Source organism: Argopecten irradians, chromosome 4 (genome assembly GCF_041381155.1).
Source record: "Argopecten irradians isolate NY chromosome 4, Ai_NY, whole genome shotgun sequence".
In the NCBI taxonomy this organism is placed as follows: domain Eukaryota; kingdom Metazoa; phylum Mollusca; class Bivalvia; order Pectinida; family Pectinidae; genus Argopecten; species Argopecten irradians.
In genome coordinates this window covers 1,408,899-1,432,602 of record NC_091137.1, presented here as the reverse complement: position 1 = coordinate 1,432,602, position 23,704 = coordinate 1,408,899, and the positions used below count along the sequence as shown (strand labels likewise).

Sequence of the window (23,704 nt, the reverse complement as noted above, 5' to 3'; positions counted from 1 at the left end):
TAGTGGCATTGGACTAATACAACTCATAAAACATGTGTTTGTATCCGAGGTAATAAAGATACTTGTGATACTAATTGGCTTCAGCTTACAGCATCGGTTTGCAGTGCGTTAATTCTTCTATTCATATAAGCTTCATTCAGATTGACATGTAGCTCGTACAATAATCTTATTTCATCACTATGTTATATTTCGACATGTGCTTGTGGAGGAGTGTGGGTTGTAGGTCAATGGTAGGTTATGTTTCACTATTAAATGACAATTAGTATATGTATCTGCTTGCTATCATTACAAACGGGATGGAATATTAATATATTTCATGGAATGTCATATACAAAATGAATATTTTCAAAGAACTTTTTACAGAACACCAACAAAAACATTTCTAAGTACATTAACAAGCTGTCTTGTAGAATTAATCAGTGCCATTGATATCAGTATGTTATGTTTGGCGTGTTGACCCCTAACTACAGTATGAGGTTTTTGGTGTCTTGACCCCTAACTACAGTATGATGTTTTGGCGTGTTGACCCCTAACTACAGTATGATGTTTTGGCGTGTTGACCCCTAACTACAGTATGATGTTTTTGGTGTGTTGACCCCTAACTACAGTATGATGTTTTGGCGTGTTGACCCCTAACTACAGTATGATGTTTTTGGTGTGTTGACCCCTAACTACAGTATGATGTTTTTGGCGTGTTGACCCCTAACTACAGTATGATGTTTTTGGTGTGTTGACCCCTAACTACAGTATGATGTTTTGGCGTGTTGACCCCTAACTACAGTATGATGTTTTTGGTGTGTTGACCCCTAACTACATTATGATGTTTTGGCGTGTTGACCCCTAACTACAGTATGATGTTTTTGGTGTGTTGACCCCTAACTACAGTATGATGTTTTGGCGTGTTGACCCCTAACTACAGTATGATGTTTTGGCGTGTTGACCCCTAACTACAGTATGATGTTTGTGGCGTGTTGACCCCTAACTACAGTATGATGTTTTTGGCGTGTTGACCCCTAACTACAGTATGATGTTTTTGGTGTGTTGACCCCTAACTACAGTATGATGTTTTGGCGTGTTGACCCCTAACTACAGTATGATTTGGTGTGTGACCCTAACTACAGTATGATATTTGTAGTGTGTTTGACCCCTAACTACAGTATGATGTTTTTGGTGTGTTGACCCCTAACTACAGTATGATGTTTTGGCGTGTTGACCCCTAACTACAGTATGATGTTTTGGCGTGTTGACCCCTAACTACAGTATGATGTTTTTGGGTGTGTTGACCCCTAACTACAGTATGATGTTTTTGGTGTGTTGACCCCTAACTACAGTATGATGTTTTTTTTGTGTGTTGACCCCTAACTACAGTATGATGTTTTGGGTGTGACCCCTAACTACAGTATGATGTTTTTGGTGTGTTGACCCCTAACTACAGTATGATGTTTTGGTGTGTTGACCCCTAACTACAGTATGTGTTTTTGGTGTGTTGACCCCTAACTACAGTATGATGTTTTGGTGTGTTTGACCCCTAACTACAGTATGATGTTTTTGGTGTGTTGACCCCTAACTACAGTATGATGTTTTGGTGTGTTGACCCCTAACTACAGTATGATGTTTTTGGCGTGTTGACCCCTAACTACAGTATGATGTTTTTTGTGTTTACCCCTAACTACAGTATGATGTTTTTGGTGTGTTGACCCCTAACTACAGTATGATGTTTTTGGTGTGTTGACCCCTAACTACAGTATGATGTTTTTGGTGTGTTGACCCCTAACTACAGTATGATGTTTTTGGTGTGTTGACCCCTAACTACAGTATGATGTTTTTGGTGTGTTGACCCCTAACTACAGTATGATGTTTTTGGTGTGTTGACCCCTAACTACAGTATGATGTTTTTGGTGTGTTGACCCCTAACTACAGTATGATGTTTTTGGTGTGTTGACCCCTAACTACAGTATGATGTTTTTGGTGTTGACCCCTAACTACAGTATGATGTTTTGGTGTTTGACCCTAACTACAGTATGATTTTTTGGTGTGTTGATCCCTAACTACAGTATGATGTTTTTGGTGTGTTGACCCCTAACTACAGTATGATGTTTTTGGTGTGTTGACCCCTAACTACAGTATGATGTTTTTGGTGTGTTGACCCCTAACTACAGTATGATGTTTTTGGTGTGTTGACCCCTAACTACAGTATGATGTTTTTGGTGTGTTACCCTAACTACAGTATGATGTTTTGGTGTGTTGACCCCTAACTACAGTATGATGTTTTTGGTGTGTTGACCCCTAACTACAGTATGATGTTTTTGGTGTGTTGACCCCTAACTACAGTATGATGTTTTTGGTGTGTTGACCCCTAACTACAGTATGATGTTTTTGGTGTGTTGACCCCTAACTAAGTATGACTATACAGTATGATGTTTTTGGTGTGTTGACCCTAACTACAGTATGATGTTTTTGGTGTGTTGACCTAACTACAGTATGATGTTTTTGGTGTGTTGACCCCTAACTACAGTATGATGTTTTTGTGTGTTTATCCCCTAACTACAGTATGATGTTTTTGGTGTGTTTACCCCTAACTACAGTATGATGTTTTTGGTGTGTTGACCCTAACTACAGTATGATGTTTTTGGTGTGTTGACCCCTAACTACAGTATGATGTTTTGGGTGTGTTGACCCCTAACTACAGTATGATGTTTTTGGTGTGTTGACCCCTAACTACAGTATGATGTTTTTGGTGTGTTGTATCCCTAACTACAGTATGATGTTTTTGGTGTGTTTATCCCTAACTACAGTATGATGTTTTTGGCGTGTTGACCCCTAACTACAGTATGAGGTTTTTGGCGTGTTGACCCCTAACTACAGTATGATATTTGTAGTGTGTTGACCCCTAACTACAGTATGATGTTTTTGGTGTGTTGACCCCTAACTACAGTATGATGTTTTTGGTGTGTTTATCCCTAACTACAGTATGTTTTTGGTTTTCCCTATTTAGGTGTGTTGACCCCTAACTACAGTATGATGTTTTGGTGTGTTGACCCCTAACTACAGTGATGTTTTTGGTGTGTTACCCTAACTACAGTATGATGTTTTTGGTGTGTTGACCCTAACTACAGTATGATGTTTTTGGTGTGTTGACCCCTAACTACAGTATGATGTTTTTGGTGTGTTTGACCCCTAACTACAGTATGATGTTTTTGGTGTGTTGACCCCTAACTACAGTATGATGTTTTTGTGTGTGTGTTACCCCTAACTACAGTATGATGTTTTTGGTGTGTTGACCCCTAACTACAGTATGATGTTTTTGGTGTGTTGACCCCTAACTACAGTATGATGTTTTTGGTGTGTTGACCCCTAACTACAGTATGATGTTTTTGTGTGTTGTACCCCTAACTACAGTATGATGTTTTTGGTGTGTTGACCCCTAACTACAGTATGATGTTTTGGTGTGTTGACCCCTAACTACAGTATGATGTTTTTGGTGTGTTGACCCCTAACTACAGTATGATGTTTTTGTGTGTTGACCCCTAACTACAGTATGATGTTTTTGGTGTGTTGACCCCTAACTACAGTATGATGTTTTTGGTGTGTTGACCCCTAACTACAGTATGATGTTTTTGGTGTGTTGACCCCTAACTACAGTATGATACTTTTGGTGTGTTGACCCCTAACTACAGTATGATGTTTTTGGTGTGTTGACCCCTAACTACAGTATGATGTTTTGGTGTGTTGACCCCTAACTACAGTATGATATTTGTGGTGTGTTGACCCCTAACTACAGTATGATGTTTTGGTGTGTTGACCCCTAACTACAGTATGATGTTTTTGGTGTGTTGACCCCTAACTACAGTATGATGTTTTTGGTGTGTTGACCCCTAACTACAGTATGATGTTTTTGGTGTGTTGACCCCTAACTACAGTATGATGTTTTTGGTGTGTTGACCCCTAACTACAGTATGATGTTTTTGGTGTGTTGACCCCTAACTACAGTATGATGTTTTTGGTGTGTTGACCCCTAACTACAGTATGATGTTTTTGGTGTGTTTATCCCTAACTACAGTATGATGTTTTTGGTGTGTTGACCCCTAACTACAGTATGATGTTTTTGGTGTGTTGACCCCTAACTACAGTATGATGTTTTTGGTGTGTTGACCCCTAACTACAGTATGATGTTTTTGGTGTGTTTATCCCTAACTACAGTATGATGTTTTTGGTGTGTTGACCCCTAACTACAGTATGATGTTTTTGGTGTGTTGACCCCTAACTACAGTATGATGTTTTTGGTGTGTTGACCCCTAACTACAGTATGATGTTTTTGGTGTGTTGACCCCTAACTACAGTATGATGTTTTTGGTGTGTTGACCCCTAACTACAGTATGATGTTTTTGGTGTGTTGACCCCTAACTACAGTATGATGTTTTTGGTGTGTTTATCCCTAACTACAGTATGATGTTTTTGGTGTGTTTATCCCTAACTACAGTATGATGTTTTTGGTGTGTTTATCCCTAACTACAGTATGATGTTTTGGTGTGTTGACCCCTAACTACAGTATGATGTTTTGGTGTGTTGACCCCTAACTACAGTATGATGTTTTTGGTGTGTTGACCCCTAACTACAGTATGATGTTTTTGGTGTGTTGACCCCTAACTACAGTATGATGTTTTTGGTGTGTTGACCCCTAACTACAGTATGATGTTTTTGGTGTGTTGACCCCTAACTACAGTATGATGTTTTTGGTGTGTTGACCCCTAACTACAGTATGATGTTTTTGGTGTGTTGACCCCTAACTACAGTATGATGTTTTTGGTGTGTTGACCCCTAACTACAGTATGATGTTTTTTGGTGTGTTGAACCCTAACTACAGTATGATGTTTTTGGTGTGTTTGACCCCTAACTACAGTATGATGTTTTTGGTGTGTTGACCCCTAACTACAGTATGATGTTTTTGGTGTGTTGACCCCTAACTACAGTATGATGTTTTTGGTGTGTTGACCCCTAACTACAGTATGATGTTTTGGTGTGTTGACCCCTAACTACAGTATGATGTTTTTGGTGTGTTGACCCCTAACTACAGTATGATGTTTTGGTGTGTTGACCCCTAACTACAGTATGATGTTTTTGGTGTGTTTATCCCTAACTACAGTATGATGTTTTTGGTGTGTTGATCCCTAACTACAGTATGATGTTTTTGGTGTGTTGACCCCTAACTACAGTATGATGTTTTTGGTGTGTTGACCCCTAACTACAGTATGATGTTTTGGTGTGTTGACCCCTAACTACAGTATGATGTTTTGGTGTGTTGACCCCTAACTACAGTATGATGTTTTTGGTGTGTTGACCCCTAACTACAGTATGATGTTTTTGGTGTGTTGACCCCTAACTACAGTATGATGTTTTTGGTGTGTGTTGAACCTAACTACAGTATGATGTTTTTGGTGTGTTGACCCCTAACTACAGTATGATGTTTTGGTGTGTTGACCCCTAACTACAGTATGATGTTTTTGGTGTGTTGACCCCTAACTACAGTATGATGTTTTTGGTGTGTTTATCCCTAACTACAGTATGATGTTTTTGGTGTGTTGACCCCTAACTACAGTATGATGTTTTTGGTGTGTTTATCCCTAACTACAGTATGATGTTTTTGGTGTGTTGACCCCTAACTACAGTATGATGTTTTGGGTGTGTTGACCCCTAACTACAGTATGATGTTTTTGGTGTGTTGACCCCTAACTACAGTATGATGTTTTTGGTGTGTTGATCCCTAACTACAGTATGATGTTTTTGGTGTGTTGACCCCTAACTACAGTATGATAACTACAGTATGATGTTTTTGGTGTGTTGACCCCTAACTACAGTATGATGTTTTTGGTGTGTTGACCCCTAACTACAGTATGATGTTTTTGGTGTGTTGACCCCTAACTACAGTATGATGTTTTTGGTGTGTTTATCCCTAACTACAGTATGAAACTATTGGTTTTGGTGTGTTTATCTCTAACTACTATATGATACTTTTGGTGTATTGATCCCTAACTGAACTAGGGATTGGTATTCTCTTCTCCCTTCAGACTGTTAAACCAGATTTTTGTTTATACACACCCTAGTGTATAAAAAACTGGTACACCACTTATTGATCAACTCTAACCTTTTCTTTTTAGAAATTCTGATTGGATGCATAAGGTTTTGGCGTCAGATTTCTTTCCATAGCGGAATGTCCTTATATTGCATTCATTTAGAATAGGTTGCTGCTTATCTAAATCATAAACACCAGAATTTTGGGTCTCTATTTAGGCACTATGCTTTATGGTAGAAAGATATGTATGATGCAATATGTGATGGTTAGCATTCATGATAGATTCTTTGATAGTACATGATTATAGGCTTATTTTCAAGTACTAAATAATAATATTTTTTATATTAGATAAAAATCAACTGATCACCACAGTATAAATATAGAGTCAAAGTAAGCTATGGAAAATATAAGTTATCTACACTCTCATTTCTTAATTTTCCAATTTTGAAAAATATAACCACTACAGCTTGTGTCTAAACCGCTAAAGCTGGTATCTCAAAATTAGAATATTATTGAACTCGAGTTTGATAAACACGATAAACAACAGTTACACGTTGGGGAACCTCTATATCACATCCTGAAAGTAGGCGGAAGACTTAGTATTATCAACACGAACATTACAGTAACACTGTATGAAGTCACCAAAAATATGTCATGACGGTAAATAATGAAACCTTAATTAATGATAAATTGATTATTCACAGCAAAATTATAATATGTTCCTAGCTAGCAAATGTTAATCGGAATCCTGGTGCACTGCCTATACCATCCGTGGTGAATTTCACCAACATCACATTGCCACTGGAAACAAGTGTCGCTGGCGTTTCCTAAAATGACAAAAGAGGAATAAGATCAACAACTGGAAAGAAACATGACCCACTTTAATTATTTAGTTTGTACGCATTGCTGTATCGGTCATCTTATTAAAAACAATTACTGTTGTAGTTTCTTTCTGTCAAAATTGAACTTATTATAACTTTACTTAAAATATCATCAATGAAATGAGAACTTAATTAAAAAGATGAAATATAAAAAAAAAAAAATTATAAACAACATTTTAGTTATACTAATAGATGTTTTTAAAAGCTTGTGTTGGTTGGGCCATGGGGTGATCTAAATTGAAAGATAATCAACATGCTTTGATTAGAACTAGAGTTAAGTGAGACTGTGAAATGTCATACATTGCCACAATATCTGCCAAATATGGGTTGTTGTTCCGAGTTTCCATTATACACAGTGACGGAATCTCTGTTGCAGTCAGCACTACCTATCAGGTTGAGATCGGAGAAAGTGGCCCTGATTACCCGGCGGCCGGGTACTGTGATGAGCCACCGACAACTGTGCCGCTCCGTGTAGTTACCAGGGTAACCAGGACTGGTCAAGCTGCCGTTGATTCCAGTAATGTTCCCACCACAGCCCATGCCTGTAAACATTTGTGTTGTGAGTCAGAAAAACACAGTATAGCTAATTCCTTTTCTTTTATCTTTTGATGACAGATATAGTGATAAGTCATTCTTGTGCTACCTTAACTAATGTCAACCCCACACAAAATAGAACATTATGAAAATAATTATAATGGAAACAAAATGTCTTTTGCTACTTTTCAATATTTCAAAACAATTTTTGCTGAGATATGCATGATATATGAAGGCAAACAACACACAGCTAGCTTTGATTAGAGTGGATATATTATATTAAGTGTTAATAGTACAGGATGAAAATGTGTGTATTATCATTAAAACCTGACCAGTTACCTGCTGTTGAGGCAGTATAAGTTATATCAAATCCTGAATGAGTGAGTGATCCGTCAGTTCTGAATCCCAACCATAAAGAATTCCCGGTGCCATATATGGGATCAGGCAAAGCATAACCACACAGAGTGGCAGCCACAGGGTCGGAGGCTGTAGATCCATTCCTCACCTATATCACAATATCACAACAAAAGCTTCACTAGAAAGTCAACCATTGTAAATTTGAAATGTATTTGTAGGGGGAACTGATTCCCAGAAGCACTTTCATTTCTTGTATAATTAGTTGAATAAAATCGTAATTCATATTTGCAAATAATTATATTTTTCTGTAACTAATATTTTTACCATAAATTGCTAATATATACTATGGCAACATTTGTATTTCTAATGTGTAGGTAGGAGGTAACAAATTTGTAAGTAAGCATTCTCATGTTTTCCTCAGCAGGTACTTGATGCATTTTCCCTTTGCAGGTTGTTAGGGCATTGTGTTCTCGGCAAATAGACAGTGAATGAATGAGTACGTTTACCTGTAGGTAGTCGAAGCGACACGACCTGTGAGACTCGACACTAAAGACGTTGAAGTAAAGGCTGATCCAGGTGTTGGGTGGTCCAGTGATGCGAATCTCACAATAGGCGTAACTAGGATAGTTATCTGGCCAACCAGGACTGTGTATCTGACCGCTGTATCCACTGTAGGTTCTGTTACAGGCTATAAAGGACAAAGATTGAATAAAGAAATATGGGATGTAAAGAACGAAGTTTAAATAATGTTACAGGCATTAAAGGACAAAAATTGTATAAGGAAATACAGGCTGTAAAGGACTCACATTGAAATAAGGTTACATGCTGTAAGGAATAACGGTTGAATATGGTTACATGCTTTAAGGGGCAAAGGTTGAATAAGGATACATGCTTTAAATGGCAAAAATTAAGTAAGGTTAAAAGCTGCAAGGGGCAAAGGTTGAATAAAAGGTTATATGCTGTAAGGGGCAAAGGTTGAATAAGTTAACATGCTGTAAATGGCAAAGGTTAAATAATGTTAAAAGCTGTAAAGGACACAATTTGAAAAAGATTATATGATGTTAGGGGCAAAGGTTGAATAAGGTTATATGCTATAAGGGTTAAAGATTGAATAAGGATACATGCTGTAAGGGATAAAGGTTAATAAGGATACATGCTGAAAGGGTTAAAGTGAATAGTCGGGCAAAGAAAACCAGTCTAAATGCGTTCATTGGCCTTCCAAAAGTTCTCACATATTAATACGACAGTCAAGTTATGCTTACGCTTCCCAGTTCTGACCATTGAAATAACGAAAAGTTGAAAGCATTGAAAGCGTGGCTGCGTGGAAATGTAACCACGAACACAGTCAGCCGGGAGGACGTTTTAGGATTCATATACTTTAAATTAATTTCTTCGTACGCAGACAGATTTTGACGAGAGATTTTATTTTTCTATTTCATTAGAAATTATACTGGATACATTCACACCATTTTTACCGACTTTAGCCATCCTTACCCGACTGTTCACTTTAAAGGTTGAATAAGGATACATGCCGGAATGGGATAAAAGCTTGAATAAGGTTACATGCTGTAAGGGGAAAAGGTTGAATAAGGTTACATGCTGTAAGGGGCAAAGGTTGAATAAGGTTGCATGCTGTAAGGGGCAAAGGTGGAATAAGGTTACATGCTGTAAGGGGCAAAGGTTGAATAAGTTTACATGCTGTAAATGGCAAAGGTTAATTAAGGTTAAAAACTAAGGGACAAAGGTTGAATAAGGTTATATGCTATAAGGGGCAAAGGTTGAATAAGGATACATGCTGTAAGGGATAAAGGTTGAATAAGGATACATGCTGAAAGGGTTAAAGGTTGAATAAGGATACATGCCGGAAGGGATAAAAGCTTGAATAAGGTTACATGCTGTAAGGGGAAAAGGTTGAATAAGGTTACATGCTGTAAGGGGCATATGTTGAATAAGGTTGCATGCTGTAAGGGGCAAAGGTGGAATAAAATTACATGCTGTAAGGGGCAAAGGTTGATTACGTTTACATGCTGTAAATGGCAAAGGTTGAATAAGGTTAAAAACTAAGGGATAAAGGTTGAATAAGGTTATATGTTGTAAGAGTTAAAGGTTGAATAAGGATACATGCCGGAAGGGATAAAAGCTTGAATAAGGTTACATGCTGTAAGGGGCAAAGGTTGAATAAGTTTACATGCTGTAAATGGCAAAGGTTAAATAAGGTTAAAAGCTGTAAGGGACAAATGTTGAATAAGGTTTTATGCTGTAAGGGGCAAAGTTTGAATAAGGATAAATTGTGCAAGGGATAAAGGTTGAATAAGGATACATGCTGAAAGGGTTAAAGGTTGAATAAGGTTGCATGCTGTAAGGGGCAAATATTGAATAAGATTACATGTTGTAAGGGGCAAATATTGAATAAGGTTACATGCTTGAAGAGATAAAGGTTGAATAAGGTTACATGCTGTAAGGGGCGAAGGTTGAATAACGTTACATGCTGTAAGGGATAACTTGAATAAGGTTACATGCTGTAAGAGGCACAGTTGAATAAGGTTACATACTGTAAGGGTTAAAGGTTGAATGAGGTTACATGCTGAAAGGTATAAAGATTGCTAAGGTTAAAGGCTTTAAAGTCCCATTAGGTTTTTATGAATGCTCTACAAACTTAATATCGATGATCCTTATGTATTTGTCTTTACGTAATTTTGTTCAAATCTTTACAGTTTCGACAAAAAGGTTGAATAAGGTTATATGTTGTAAGAGTGTTGTTGTTAAAAATATATATCAATAGAACACGTAAATGTGTATGTCTGAAAATAGCCTATGTGCCTGTACGTACCCGGGTGATCGCCAGGTCAATCCCAGCGACACCACAGGGAATAGAACATGGTTAGATTTATTCAATGTTTTACAATGTTCATCCTTATAAAACTGGTTCTTCTTTCCAAAATAAAAGCACAATGCATCAGTAGAACTATATACTCCATTCTAACGACTTTTAACACTCACTTGTACGCAAAAGCTACAAAAGAGCGAAGTATTACTAAGTAGTAATTAACCATCAGCTGCCATCGAACGTCTGGACCCGCTTCCCACTTACCCGTGTAGAGTGCATTGTATGGTCTTGTGCAAAACTGCAAATCTCTGATAATAGTTTTTGAAGGATTGGAAGATTTTAAGTAGGATTTTGATTAATGTTTAAAGATATTTATTGATGAAAACAACGACGAAAATAAAATGACAATGTATTAGCGGCATTTGTCAACATCTATCATTTGACAAACATACCTTGTTAAAATGTTATACAAAGCGGTTCTCATGTGTGATGTTTACCCACGCGTGAACTGTAGCACCAACATAACGTAACAACGGAATCCCTGGTAATTCCCCATCATTGCTACAATCCGTATTAACTTCGACATTTCTAATTAGGAAATATCGCCATAAGGATATCAACTATCATTTGGAGCGTGTTTGTTTTACGATTAGATATATTACGAAAATATAATGGGAGTTTGAGGGATACTTTGCTAAATAACACCACAGAATATGAAGAAGTTTAAATACAGAAAAAATATTAAGATGGAAAATACAACAGTCAAACGTAACCGGAATTTAAAAAAAGGATAAAGATTAAAGACTTGTACTCAAGCTTAATGCTTCTAATGCTACAAGTACCTTTTTTGCATTAATAAACTTACTGGCAGTTTCGTATGTAAGCGCGAATCCATGTCCTGCACTTGTTCCCATTGCCTTATAGTTGACCTGGGCTGTTTGTCCGACAGACTCAAACATACTCGGCAGAGTTGAACCACAGTAGTGCATTGATCTTCCTCCGTATCCCTGGAACATACAAAAGGTCATCGGCAGTTACACCATGGAGACAAAATAAACCAAGGAGACAAGAAGGAGACAACATGTACCAAGGAGACAACATGTACCAAGGAGACAACAGGTACCAAGGAGACAACAGGTACCAAGGAGACAACATGTACCAAGGAGACAACATGTACCAAGGAGACAACATGTACCAAGGAGACAACAGGTACCAAGGAGACAACAGGTACCAAGGAGACAACAGGTACCAAGGAGACAACAGGTACCAAGGAGACAACATGTACCAAGGAGACAACAGGTACCAAGGAGACAACAGGTACCAAGGAGACAACAAGTACCAAGGAGACAACAGGTACAAAGGAAAACAGGTACTAAGGAGACAACATGTTCCAAGGAGACAACAGGTAACAAGGAGACAACATGTACCAAGGAGACAACATGTACCAAGGAGACAACATGTACCAAGGAGACAACATGTACCAAGGAGACAACATGTACCAAGGAGACAACATGTACCAAGGAGACAAGACCAAGGAGACAAAGGTACCAAGGAGACAACAGGTACCAAGGAGACAACAGGTACCAAGGAGACAACAGGTACCATGGAGACAACAAGTACCAAGGAGACAACAGGTACCAAGGAGACAACAGGTACCAAGGAGACAACAGGTACCAAGGAGACAACAGGTACCAAGGAGACAACAGGTACCAAGGAGACAACATGTACCAAGGAGACAACATGTACCAAGGAGACAACATGTACCAAGGAGACAACATGTACCAAGGAGACAACATGTACCAAGGAGACAACATGTACCAAGGAGACAACATGTACCAAGGAGACAACATGTACCAAGGAGACAACAAGTACCAAGGAGACAACAGGTACCAAGGAGACAACAGGTACAAAGGAGACAACAGGTACTAAGGAGACAACATGTTCCAAGGAGACAACAGGTAACAAGGAGACAACAAGTACCAAGGCGACAAACAAAGGTACCAAGGAGACAACATGTACCAAGGAGACAACATGTACCAAGGAGACAACATGTACCAAGGAGACAACAGGTACCAAGGAGACAACAGGTACCAAGGAGACAACATGTACCAAGGAGACAACATGTACCAAGGAGACAACATGTACCAAGGAGACAACATGTACCAAGGAGACAACATGTACCAAGGAGACAACATGTACCAAGGAGACAACATGTACCAAGGAGACAACAGGTACCAAGGAGACAACAGGTACCAAGGAGACAACAGGTACCAAGGAGACAACAGGTACCAAGGAGACAACAGGACCAAGGAGACAACAGGTACCATGGAGACAACAGTACCAAGGAGACAACAGGTACCAAGGAGACAACAGGTACCAAGGAGACAACATGTTCCAAGGAGACAACAGGTAACAAGGAGACAACAAGTACCAAGGCGACAACAGGTACCATGGAGACAACAGGTACCAAGGAGACAACAGGTACCATGAGCACAACAGGTACCATGGAGACAACAGGTACCATGGAACAACAGGTACCAAAGGAGACAAACGGATACCAAAGGAGACAACAGTACCAAGGAGACAACAGATACCAAGGAGACAACAGGTACCAAGGAGACAACATGTACCAAGGAGACAACAGGTACCAAGGAGACAACAGGTACCAAGGAGACAACAGGTACCAAGGAGACAACAGGTACCAAGGAGACAACAGGTACCAAGGAGACAACAGGTACAAGGAAAACAGGTACTAAGGAGACAACATGTTCCAAGGAGACAACAGGTAACAAGGAGACAACAAGTACCAAGGTGACAACAGGTACCATGGAGACAACAGGTACTATGGAAACAACAGGTTACCAAGGAGACAACAGGTACCAAGGAGACAACAGGTACCATGGAGACAACAGATACCAAGGAGACAACGGGTATCAAGGAGACAACAGGTATCAAGGAGACAACAGGTATCAAGGAGACAACAGATACCATGGAGACAACAGATACCAAAGAGAAAACGGGTATCAAGGAGACAACAGATACCAAGGAGACAAACGGGTACCAAGGAGACAACATGTACCAAGGAGACAACATGTACCAAGGAGACAACATGTACCAAGGAGACAACATGTACCAAGGAGACAACATGTACCAAGGAGACAACATGTACCAAGGAGACAACAGGTACCAAGGAGACAACAGGTACCAAGGAGACAACAGGTACCAAGGAGACAACAGGTACCAAGGAGACAACATGTACCAAGGAGACAACAGGTACCAAGGAGACAACATGTACCAAGGAGACAACATGTACCAAGGAGACAACATGTACCAAGGAGACAACATGTACCAAGGAGACAACATGTACCAAGGAGACAACAGGTACCAAGGAGACAACAGGTACCAAGGAGACAACAGGTACCAAGGAGACAACAGGTACCAAGGAGACAACAGGTACCAAGGAGACAACAGGTACCAAGGAGACAACAGGTACCAAGGAGACAACAGGTACCAAGGAGACAACATGTACCAAGGAGACAACATGTACCAAGGAGACAACATGTACCAAGGAGACAACATGTACCAAGGAGACAACATGTACCAAGGAGACAACATGTACCAAGGAGACAACAGTACAAGGAGACAACATGTACCAAGGAGACAACAGTTCCAAGGAGACAACAGGTACCAAGGAGACAACAGGTACCAAGGAGACAACAGGTACCAAGGAGACAACAGGTACCAAGGAGACAACAGGTACCAAGGAGACAACAGGTACCAAGGAGACAACAGGTACCAAGGAGACAACAGGTACCAAGGAGACAACAGGTACCAAGGAGACAACAGGTACCATGGAGACAACAAGTACCAAGGCGACAACAGGTACTATGGAGACAACAGATACCAAGGAGACAAACGGGTACTATGGAGACAACAAGTACCAAGGCGACAACAGGTTCCAAGGATACAACAGGTACCAAGGAGACAACAGGTACCAGGCCACAACAGATACCATGGAGACAACAGGTACCATGGAAACAACAGGTACCATGGAGACAACAGATACCAAAGAGAAAACGGGTATCAAGGAGACAACAGATACCAAAGAGAAAACGGGTATCAAGGAGACAACATGTACCAAGGAGACAACATAAACCATTGAGACAACAGGTGCCATGGAGACAACAGGTGCCATGGAGACAACAGGTACCAAGGAGACAACAGGTACCAAGGAGACAACAGGTACCAAGGAGACAACAGGTACAAAGGAAAACAGGTACTAAGGAGACAACATGTTCCAAGGAGACAACAGGTAACAAGGAGACAACAAGTACCAAGGTGACAACAGGTACCATGGAGACAACAGGTACTATGGAAACAACAGGTACCAAGGAGACAACAGGTACCAAGGAGACAACAGGTACCAAGGCGACAACAGGTACCATGGAGACAACAGATACCAAAGAGAAAACGGGTATCAAGGAGACAACAGATACCAAGGAGACAATAGGTACCAAGGCGACAACAAATACCAAGGAGACAACAGGTACCAAGTAGACAAACGGTCATCAAGGACACAACAGGTACCAAGGAGACAACAGGTACCATGGAGACAAACGGTCATCAAGGACACAACAGGTACCAAGGAGACAACAGGTACCATGGAGACAACAGATACCAAGGAGACAACGGGTATCAAGGAGACAACAGATACCAAGGAGACAATAGGTATCAAGGCGACAACAAATACCAAGGAGACAACAGGTACCAAGGAGACAACAGGTACCAAGGCGACAACAAATACCAAGGAGACAATACGTACCAAGGAAACAACAAGTAACATATACCAAGGAGACAACGGGTATCAAGGAGACAACAGGTATCAAGGAGACAACAGATACCAAGGAGACAACAGGTACCAAGGAGACAACGGGTATCAAGGAGACAACAGGTACCAAGGAGACAACAGATACCAAGGAGACAACAGGTACCAAGGAGACAACAGGTACCATGGAGACAACAGATACCAAAGAGAAAACGGGTATCAAGGAGACAACAGATACCAAAGAGAAAACGGGTATCAAGGAGACAACATGTACCAAGGAGACAACATAAACCATTGAGACAACAGGTGCCATGGAGACAACAGGTGCCATGGAGACAACAGGTACCAAGGAGACAACAGGTACCAAGGAGACAACAGGTACAAAGGAAAACAGGTACTAAGGAGACAACATGTTCCAAGGAGACAACAGGTAACAAGGAGACAACAAGTACCAAGGTGACAACAGGTACCATGGAGACAACAGGTACTATGGAGACAACAGGTACCAAGGAGACAACAGGTACCAAGGAGACAACAGGTACCAAGGAGACAACAGGTACCAAGGAGACAACAGGTACCAAGGAGACAACAGGTACCAAGGAGACAACAGGTACCATGGAGACAACAGATACCAAAGAGAAAACGGGTATCAAGGAGACAACAGGTACCAAGGAGACAATAGGTACCAAGGCGACAACAAATACCAAGGAGACAACAGGTACCAAGTAGACAAACGGTCATCAAGGACACAACAGGTACCAAGGAGACAACAGGTACCATGGAGACAACAGATACCAAGGAGACAACGGGTATCAAGGAGACAACAGATACCAAGGAGACAATAGGTACCAAGGCGACAACAAATACCAAGGAGACAACAGGTACCAAGGAGACAACAGGTACCAAGGCGACAACAAATACCAAGGAGACAATACGTACCAAGGAAACAACAAGTAACATATACCAAGGAGACAACGGGTATCAAGGAGACAACAGGTATCAAGGAGACAACAGATACCAAGGAGACAACGGGTATCGAGGAGACAACAGGTACCATGGAGACAACAGATACCAAGGAGACAACGGGTATCAAGGAGACAACAGGTATCAAGGAGACAACAGATACCATGGAGACAACAGATACCAAAGAGAAAACGGGTATCAAGGAGACAACAGATACCAAGGAGACAAACGGGTATCAAGGAGACAACAGGTACCAAGGAGACAACAGGTACCATGGAGACAACAGATACCAAGGAGACAACGGGTATCAAGGAGACAACAGATACCTACGAGACAATAGGTTCTAAGGCGACAACAAATACCAAGGAGACAATAGGTACCAAGGCGACAACAGGTACCATGGAGACAACAAGTAACATATACCAAGGAGACAATAAGTACCAAGGAGACAACAAGTACCAAGGTGACAACAGGTACCAAGGATCATTAAGTATATGTTGTTCAAATTATCCTCCAATCTGTTACAGTACCGCTAATAAGTTGTTAGCTTTTAAAGCACATAAGTTTCTAATTTTTGATTAAATCTAAAATGACTAAAAGCTACAAATCTACTGTGTATGAAATATGCAGCTTAATCAGTTCCAATCTGTTAGATTAATTAATAATAGGACATTTTCATATTTATTTAATAAACAAAATAGTTATTGATATCAGTGTACAGTTCAGACATGTGTTTATGCGATATAACTTACCGGTTGCAGAGGTGAGTCCCGGAACTCTACATATTCGTCAGTGCAGTTAGCATGGTTTTCCAAGTTAATCATTGTCATGGTGAAGCGAACACGTTCATTGGAGTTAGGGGCATCCACTGTCCAGCGACATTGCACGGGCTGTGTAGGAGGGAAGAGCGCCCCAGTGGGGGAGGATATCGTCTGGGGGTTAGAGGACGAAATCAGAGCCTGACTACACAGAGCTGAAACAGAAGAATAATTCCTAACAAGATCATAATACTCTTATATAGGTTAGTACCCGCGTGCATCAATATAATGGTATTCTTATTCTGTACGGATAATACCATTGGCTAATGGGTTGACTTTTATCACTATTCAGTAAAAATCAATTATAGTTGATAAAACTCCCGATAATTGTAAAAAGCATTATTTTAATGAAAAAATCAATGCATACATGTATTTAAACCTGCCCTAACAACCATCTCTGTATCATGAATACCTGCTGAACAGGTACAAGCTACTTTATTGGGGAGCAAATTGGCCAATTTTAGACATAATTTTAAAGAGCACATGGTTAAAAAGACCATGGTGCTATGTTTTACGATATATTAGAGGGCTTACATGGCTCCTGTGTGTAGGTGGCATTAAAACCAACGCCTGTCACAGAATCGTCAGTGTAGAAGCGAACCGTCAGGACGTTGGATGTAGAGCGGATAACTCCCGGGGCGTTAGTTCCACAGTAGGTACCTATAAGGGGATCTGTAGTACTCATTCCATCGTAAATCTAGAAAGGCAAGGTCACAACATATAAGGCACATGATAACGCTTTTCTTACATGCTACTTGACTTTTTCATATCCTCCTCCCTTATATGAATTGTAAAAGAAACGTGTAAGACAATGGTGGCTCACTAATACCCAACCCTTATTTCAGAAAACCAAATGTCCCTTCATTGTTTCCACGAAACCATTTAATCTCTGTTATTGGAGCGTATGAAGTGTCAAATGATAGACATCTATATGTTACACAAAATGGCCAATTTTGAAAAAAAGAAATATTAAAAAGCTAATAAGATATTGACCATTTTACAAAGCCATCGCATAGTAACCTGGCAATCCAAATTTTGGAGAAAAAAAAAAAAAAAAAAAAAACAATTATTGAACATATACACATGATCTCCAACATTGCTGTGAGGTGCGGTAGGATTATAAGAAAAATTTCTAGCACCTCTGTATTTTAGAATTTTTTTTTTTTTGCCAGAAATATCTTATTTCTTATTTCCAAAATAAATTTCCTGTTAGTTAAATTGGTTGTATTGCTTACTATGAAAACGCACATTTACCTTGATTCTGTACCGCATATAAAACAATTCAACTCGGACTCTATCTAAAAGCGATGTATAACGAAAACTGAGAAAATTATACATCTTTTGTACTAAAAAGTGAATCGTATTACAACATGGAAATGTTCAGAAACACTTTTCTTTGGAACTATTAAAGTGCAAAAACAACTGTTATATATTGAATACACTTGTGTTATAATCCTTCCAATCAATATTACTTACATTGATACCGTCAAAGTAACAAATACTTTGCGTCTCTATACCAATGATAGGTATGTTCAATACAACTAACTGGTTGCTTTCCACAATAATGGTCCAGACACAGTTCTGGCTATTCTCGTACTGGCCATCTCCATCGGTGTCAATACTTCCAAACGATCCAGAGGTTGTATTTAGTACACCACCACATCCCTGGTTTACACCTAACAATGTATTGACCCAAATTAAATTGGCTCTAATCTAGGAAAAATCCTCATGTGTATATTGTTATCTCTATCATCAAATTATTCCTATCGTGGAAATCCACTTGCTTCGCATTCATCAAATTTTTGCGAATACATTTACATGGAAACAGGTTCCAACTTTATCAGGTAAATAATTAGACTTTGGATTCACAGTGTAAAAAATCAAATGAGAAAGATTGAAAGCTGATCTATGATAATAATATGAAAAAAAGATTTTAACGAATACAACAAAACTTATATTTGTATTTGTCATGATCAATAACATACACAACAAACAATTTTATAATTTATAGTAACATCATGAACTTCTAAGGTGGATTTATTTATTATTTTGTATTGGACGACTAAACTGGATCAAAACCATGTATAGGAGGACTGAACTAGATCAATATCATGTATAGGAGGACTGAACTAGATCAATACCATGTATAGGAGGACTGAACTAGATCAATACCATGTATAGGAGGACTGAACTGGATCAATATCATGTATAGGAGGACTGAACTAGATCAATACCATGTATAGGAGGACTAAACTAGATCAATACCATGTATAGGAGGACTAAACTGGATCAATACCATGTATAGGAGGACTGAACTGGATCAATATCATGTATAGGAGGACTGAACTAGATCAATACCATGTATAGGAGGACTGAACTAGATCAATACCATGTATAGGAGGACTGAACTGGATCAATATCATGTATAGGAGGACTGAACTAGATCAATACCATGTATAGGAGGACTAAACTGGATCAATATCATGTATAGGGGGACTGAACTAGATCAATACCATGTATAGGAGGACTGAACTAGATCAATACCATGTATAGAAGGACTGAACTAGATCAATACCATGTATAGGAGGACTGAACTAGATCAATACCATGTATAGGAGGACTAAACTGGATCAATACCATGTATAGGAGGACTGAACTAGATCAATACCATGTATAGGAGGACTGAACTGGATCAATATCATGTATAGGAGGACTGAACTAGATCAATACCATGTATAGGAGGACTGAACTGGATCAATATCATGTATAGGAGGACTGAACTAGATCAATACCATGTATAGGAGGACTAAACTGGATCAATACCATGTATAGGAGGACTGAACTAGATCAATACCATGTATAGGAGGACTGAACTAGATCAATACCATGTATAGGAGGACTGAACTGGATCAATATCATGTATAGGAGGACTGAACTAGATCAATACCATGTATAGGAGGACTGAACTAGATCAATACCATGTATAGGAGGACTGAACTAGATCAATACCATGTATAGGAGGACTGAACTAGATCAATACCATGTATAGGAGGACTGAACTAGATCAATACCATGTATAGGAGGACTAAACTGGATCAATACCATGTATAGGAGGACTGAACTAGATCAATACCATGTATAGGGGGACTGAATTGGATCAATATCATGTATAGGAGGACTGAACTAGATCAATACCATGTATAGGAGGACTAAACTGGATCAATACCATGTATAGCAGGACTGAACTAGATCAATACCATGTATAGGAGGACTGAACTAGATCAATACCATGTATAGGAGGACTAAACTGGATCAATACCATGTATAGGAGGACTGAACTAGATCAATACCATGTATAGGAGGACTGAACTAGATCAATACCATGTATAGGAGGACTAAACTGGATCAATACCATGTATAGGAGGACTGAACTAGATCAATACCATGTATAGGAAGACTAAACTGGATCAATACCATGTATAGGAGGACTGAACTAGATCAATACCATATATTGGAGGACTGAACTTGATCAATACAATGTATAGGAGGACTAAACTGGATCAATACCATGTATAGGAGGACTGAACTAGATCAATACCATGTATAGGAGGACTAAACTGGATCAATACCATGTATAGGAGGACTGAACTAGATCAATATCATGTATAGGAGGACTGAACTAGATCAATATCATGTATAGGGGGACTGAACTGGATCAATATCATGTATAGGAGGACTGAACTGGATCAATATCATGTATAGGGGGACTGAACTGGATCAATATCATGTATAGGAGGACTGAACTGGATCAATATCATGTATAGGAGGATTGAACTGGATCAATATCATGTATAGGAGGACTGAACTGGATCCATATACTGTATAGGAGGACTGAACTGGATCACTATCATGTATAGGAGGACTGAACTGGATCAATATCATGTATAGGAGGACTGAACTTGATCAATATCATGTATAGTGGGGTTGAACTGGATCAATATCATGTATAGGGGGACTGAACTGGATCAATATCATGTATAGGAGTACTGAACTTGATATGTCTGGGGTTTTGTGATCAGTCACTTGCTAGTCCTGTCTTTCTGTCTGGTGTTTGGTGGATCAACAGTAACCTGGTAGTCCTGTCTGTCTTTCTGGTGTTTGGTGGATCATCAGTAATCTGGTAATCCTGTCTGTCTGTCTGGTGTTTGGTGGATCATCAGTAACCAGGTAGTCCTGTCTATCTGTATGGTGTTTGGTGGATCATCAGTATCTTGGTAGTCCTGTCTATCTGTCTGGTGTTTGGTGGATGATCAGTAACCAGGTAGTCCTGTCTATCTGTCAGGTGTTTGGTGGATCATCGGTAACCAGGTAGTCCTGTCAGTCTGTATGGTGTTTGGTAGATCATCAGTAACCAGGTAGTCCTGTCTATCTGTCTGGTGTTTGGTGGATCATCAGTAACCTGGTAGTCCTGTCTGTCTGTCTGGTGTTTGGTGGATCATCAGTATCCTGGTAGTCCTGTCTTTCTGTCTGGTGTGTTCATGGTGTCCTGTCATCTGTATGGTGTTTGGTTAGTACCTGGAAGTCCTGTCTGTCTGTCTGGTGTTTGATGGATCATCAGTATCTTGGTAGTCCTATCTGTCTGTCTGGTGTTTGGTGGATCATCGGTAACCAGGTAGTCCTGTCTGTCTGGTGTTTGGTGGATCATCGGTAACCTGGAAGTCCTGTCTGTCTGTCTGTCTGGTGTTTGGTGGATCATCAGTATCTTGGTAGTCATGTCTGTCTGTCTGGTGTTTGGTGGATCATCAGTAACCAGGTAGTCCTGTCAGTCTTTCTGGTGTTTGGTGGATCATCGGTAACCAGGTAGATCAGTAAAATGTATAGGGGACTGAACTGGATCAATATCATGTATAGGGAGACTGAACTGGATCAATATCATGTATAGGGAGACTGAACTGGATCAATATCATGTATAGGAGGACTGAACTGGATCAATATAATGTATAGGGGGACTGAACTGGATCAATATCATGTATAGGAGGACTGAACTGGATCAATATAATGTATAGAGGGGGGCAATACAGTATTGAGGACTGAACTGGATCAATATCATGTGTAGGAGGACTGAACTGAGATCAATATCATGTATAGGAGGACTGAACTGGGTCAATATCATGTATTGGAGGACTGAACTGGATCAATTTCATGTATGGAGAATGATCATTCATGTAAGATTGAATCAATGTCATGTATAGGAGGACTGAACTGGATCAATATCATGTATAGAGGATGAACTGATCAATATCATGTATAGAGACTGATGGACTGAACTGGATCAATATCATGTATAGGAGGATTGAATGGATCAATATCATGTATAGGGAGAGGATAATATAAGTATAGAGGATTGATCATTCTGTATAGAGATGAACGACAATATCATGTATAGGAGGACTGAACTGGATCAATATCATGTATATAGGAGGACTGAACTGGATCAATATCATGTATAGATGATGAGGAGATGAACTGGATCAATATCATGTATAGGAGGACTGAACTGGATCAATATCATGTATAGGGGAGTGAACTGGATCAATATCATGTATAGGGGAGTGAACTGGATCAATATCATGTATAGGAGGTACTGAACTGGATCAATATCATGTATAGGGGGACTGTTGAACTGGATCAATATATCATGTCAATAGTAAGGGAGTGAACTGGATTCAATAACATGTATAGGAGGACTTCAACTGTCATCTGTATAGGGGTGAACTGGATCAATATCATGTATAGGGGACTGAACTGGATCAATATCATGTATAGGAGACTGAACTTGATATGTCTGGGTTTTGTGATCAGTCACTTGCTAGTCCTGTCTTCTGTCTGTTGTTGGTGGATAACTGGTGTATTGGTGGTTCTGGTGTTTGGTGGATCATCAGTAACTGGTAGTCCTTGTCTATCGTCTGGTGTTTGTGGATCATCAGTAACCAGGTAGTCCTGTCTGTCTGTCTGGTGTTTGGTGGATCATCAGTAACCTTGTAGTCCTGTCTGTCTGTCTGGTGTTTGGTGGATCATCAGTAACCAGGTAGTCCTGTCTATCTGTCTGGTGTTTGGTGGATCATCAGTAACCAGGTAGTCCTGTCTATCTGTCTGGTGTTTGGTGGATCATCAGTAACCAGGTAGTCCTGTCTATCTGTCTGGTGTTTGGTGGATCATCAGTAACCAGGTAGTCCTGTCTGTCTGTCTGGTGTTTGGTGGATCATCAGTATCCTGGTAGTCCTGTCTGTCTGTCTGGTGTTTGGTGGATCATCAGTAACCAGGTAGTCCTGTCTGTCTGTCTGGTGTTTGGTGGATCATCAGTATCCTGGTAGTCCTGTCTGTCTGTCTGGTGTTTGGTGATCATCAGTATCTGGTAGTCCTGTTTAT

General features: G+C 39.8%; 1 protein-coding gene and 1 long non-coding RNA gene across 2 annotated transcripts in view; one reads left to right on the top strand and one right to left on the bottom strand.

Annotated features, from left to right (window-relative positions):
* The first annotated feature begins 1,167 nt into the window (after positions 1-1,167).
* Positions 1,168-3,052, top strand: LOC138320337 (uncharacterized). Its single transcript, XR_011208167.1, has 3 exons — positions 1,168-1,266; positions 2,837-2,913; positions 2,996-3,052. It is a non-coding gene; the product is annotated as an uncharacterized lncRNA (long non-coding RNA).
* A 2,358-nt stretch (positions 3,053-5,410) lies between these two features.
* The window catches only part of LOC138322026 (cubilin-like), a 157,923-nt gene continuing 139,629 nt past the window's right edge, over positions 5,411-23,704 (bottom strand). Inside the window, exons 51-58 of the mRNA XM_069266083.1 lie at positions 18,752-18,951; positions 17,810-17,972; positions 17,210-17,430; positions 11,535-11,676; positions 8,349-8,530; positions 7,825-7,990; positions 7,252-7,493; positions 5,411-6,897 (exon numbers count right to left, since the gene is read on the bottom strand). Of these exons, the coding sequence (XP_069122184.1) occupies positions 6,793-6,897; positions 7,252-7,493; positions 7,825-7,990; positions 8,349-8,530; positions 11,535-11,676; positions 17,210-17,430; positions 17,810-17,972; positions 18,752-18,951 (1,421 nt within the window). The 3' untranslated portion in view covers positions 5,411-6,792. The remainder of the gene's footprint in view (positions 6,898-7,251; positions 7,494-7,824; positions 7,991-8,348; positions 8,531-11,534; positions 11,677-17,209; positions 17,431-17,809; positions 17,973-18,751; positions 18,952-23,704) is intronic.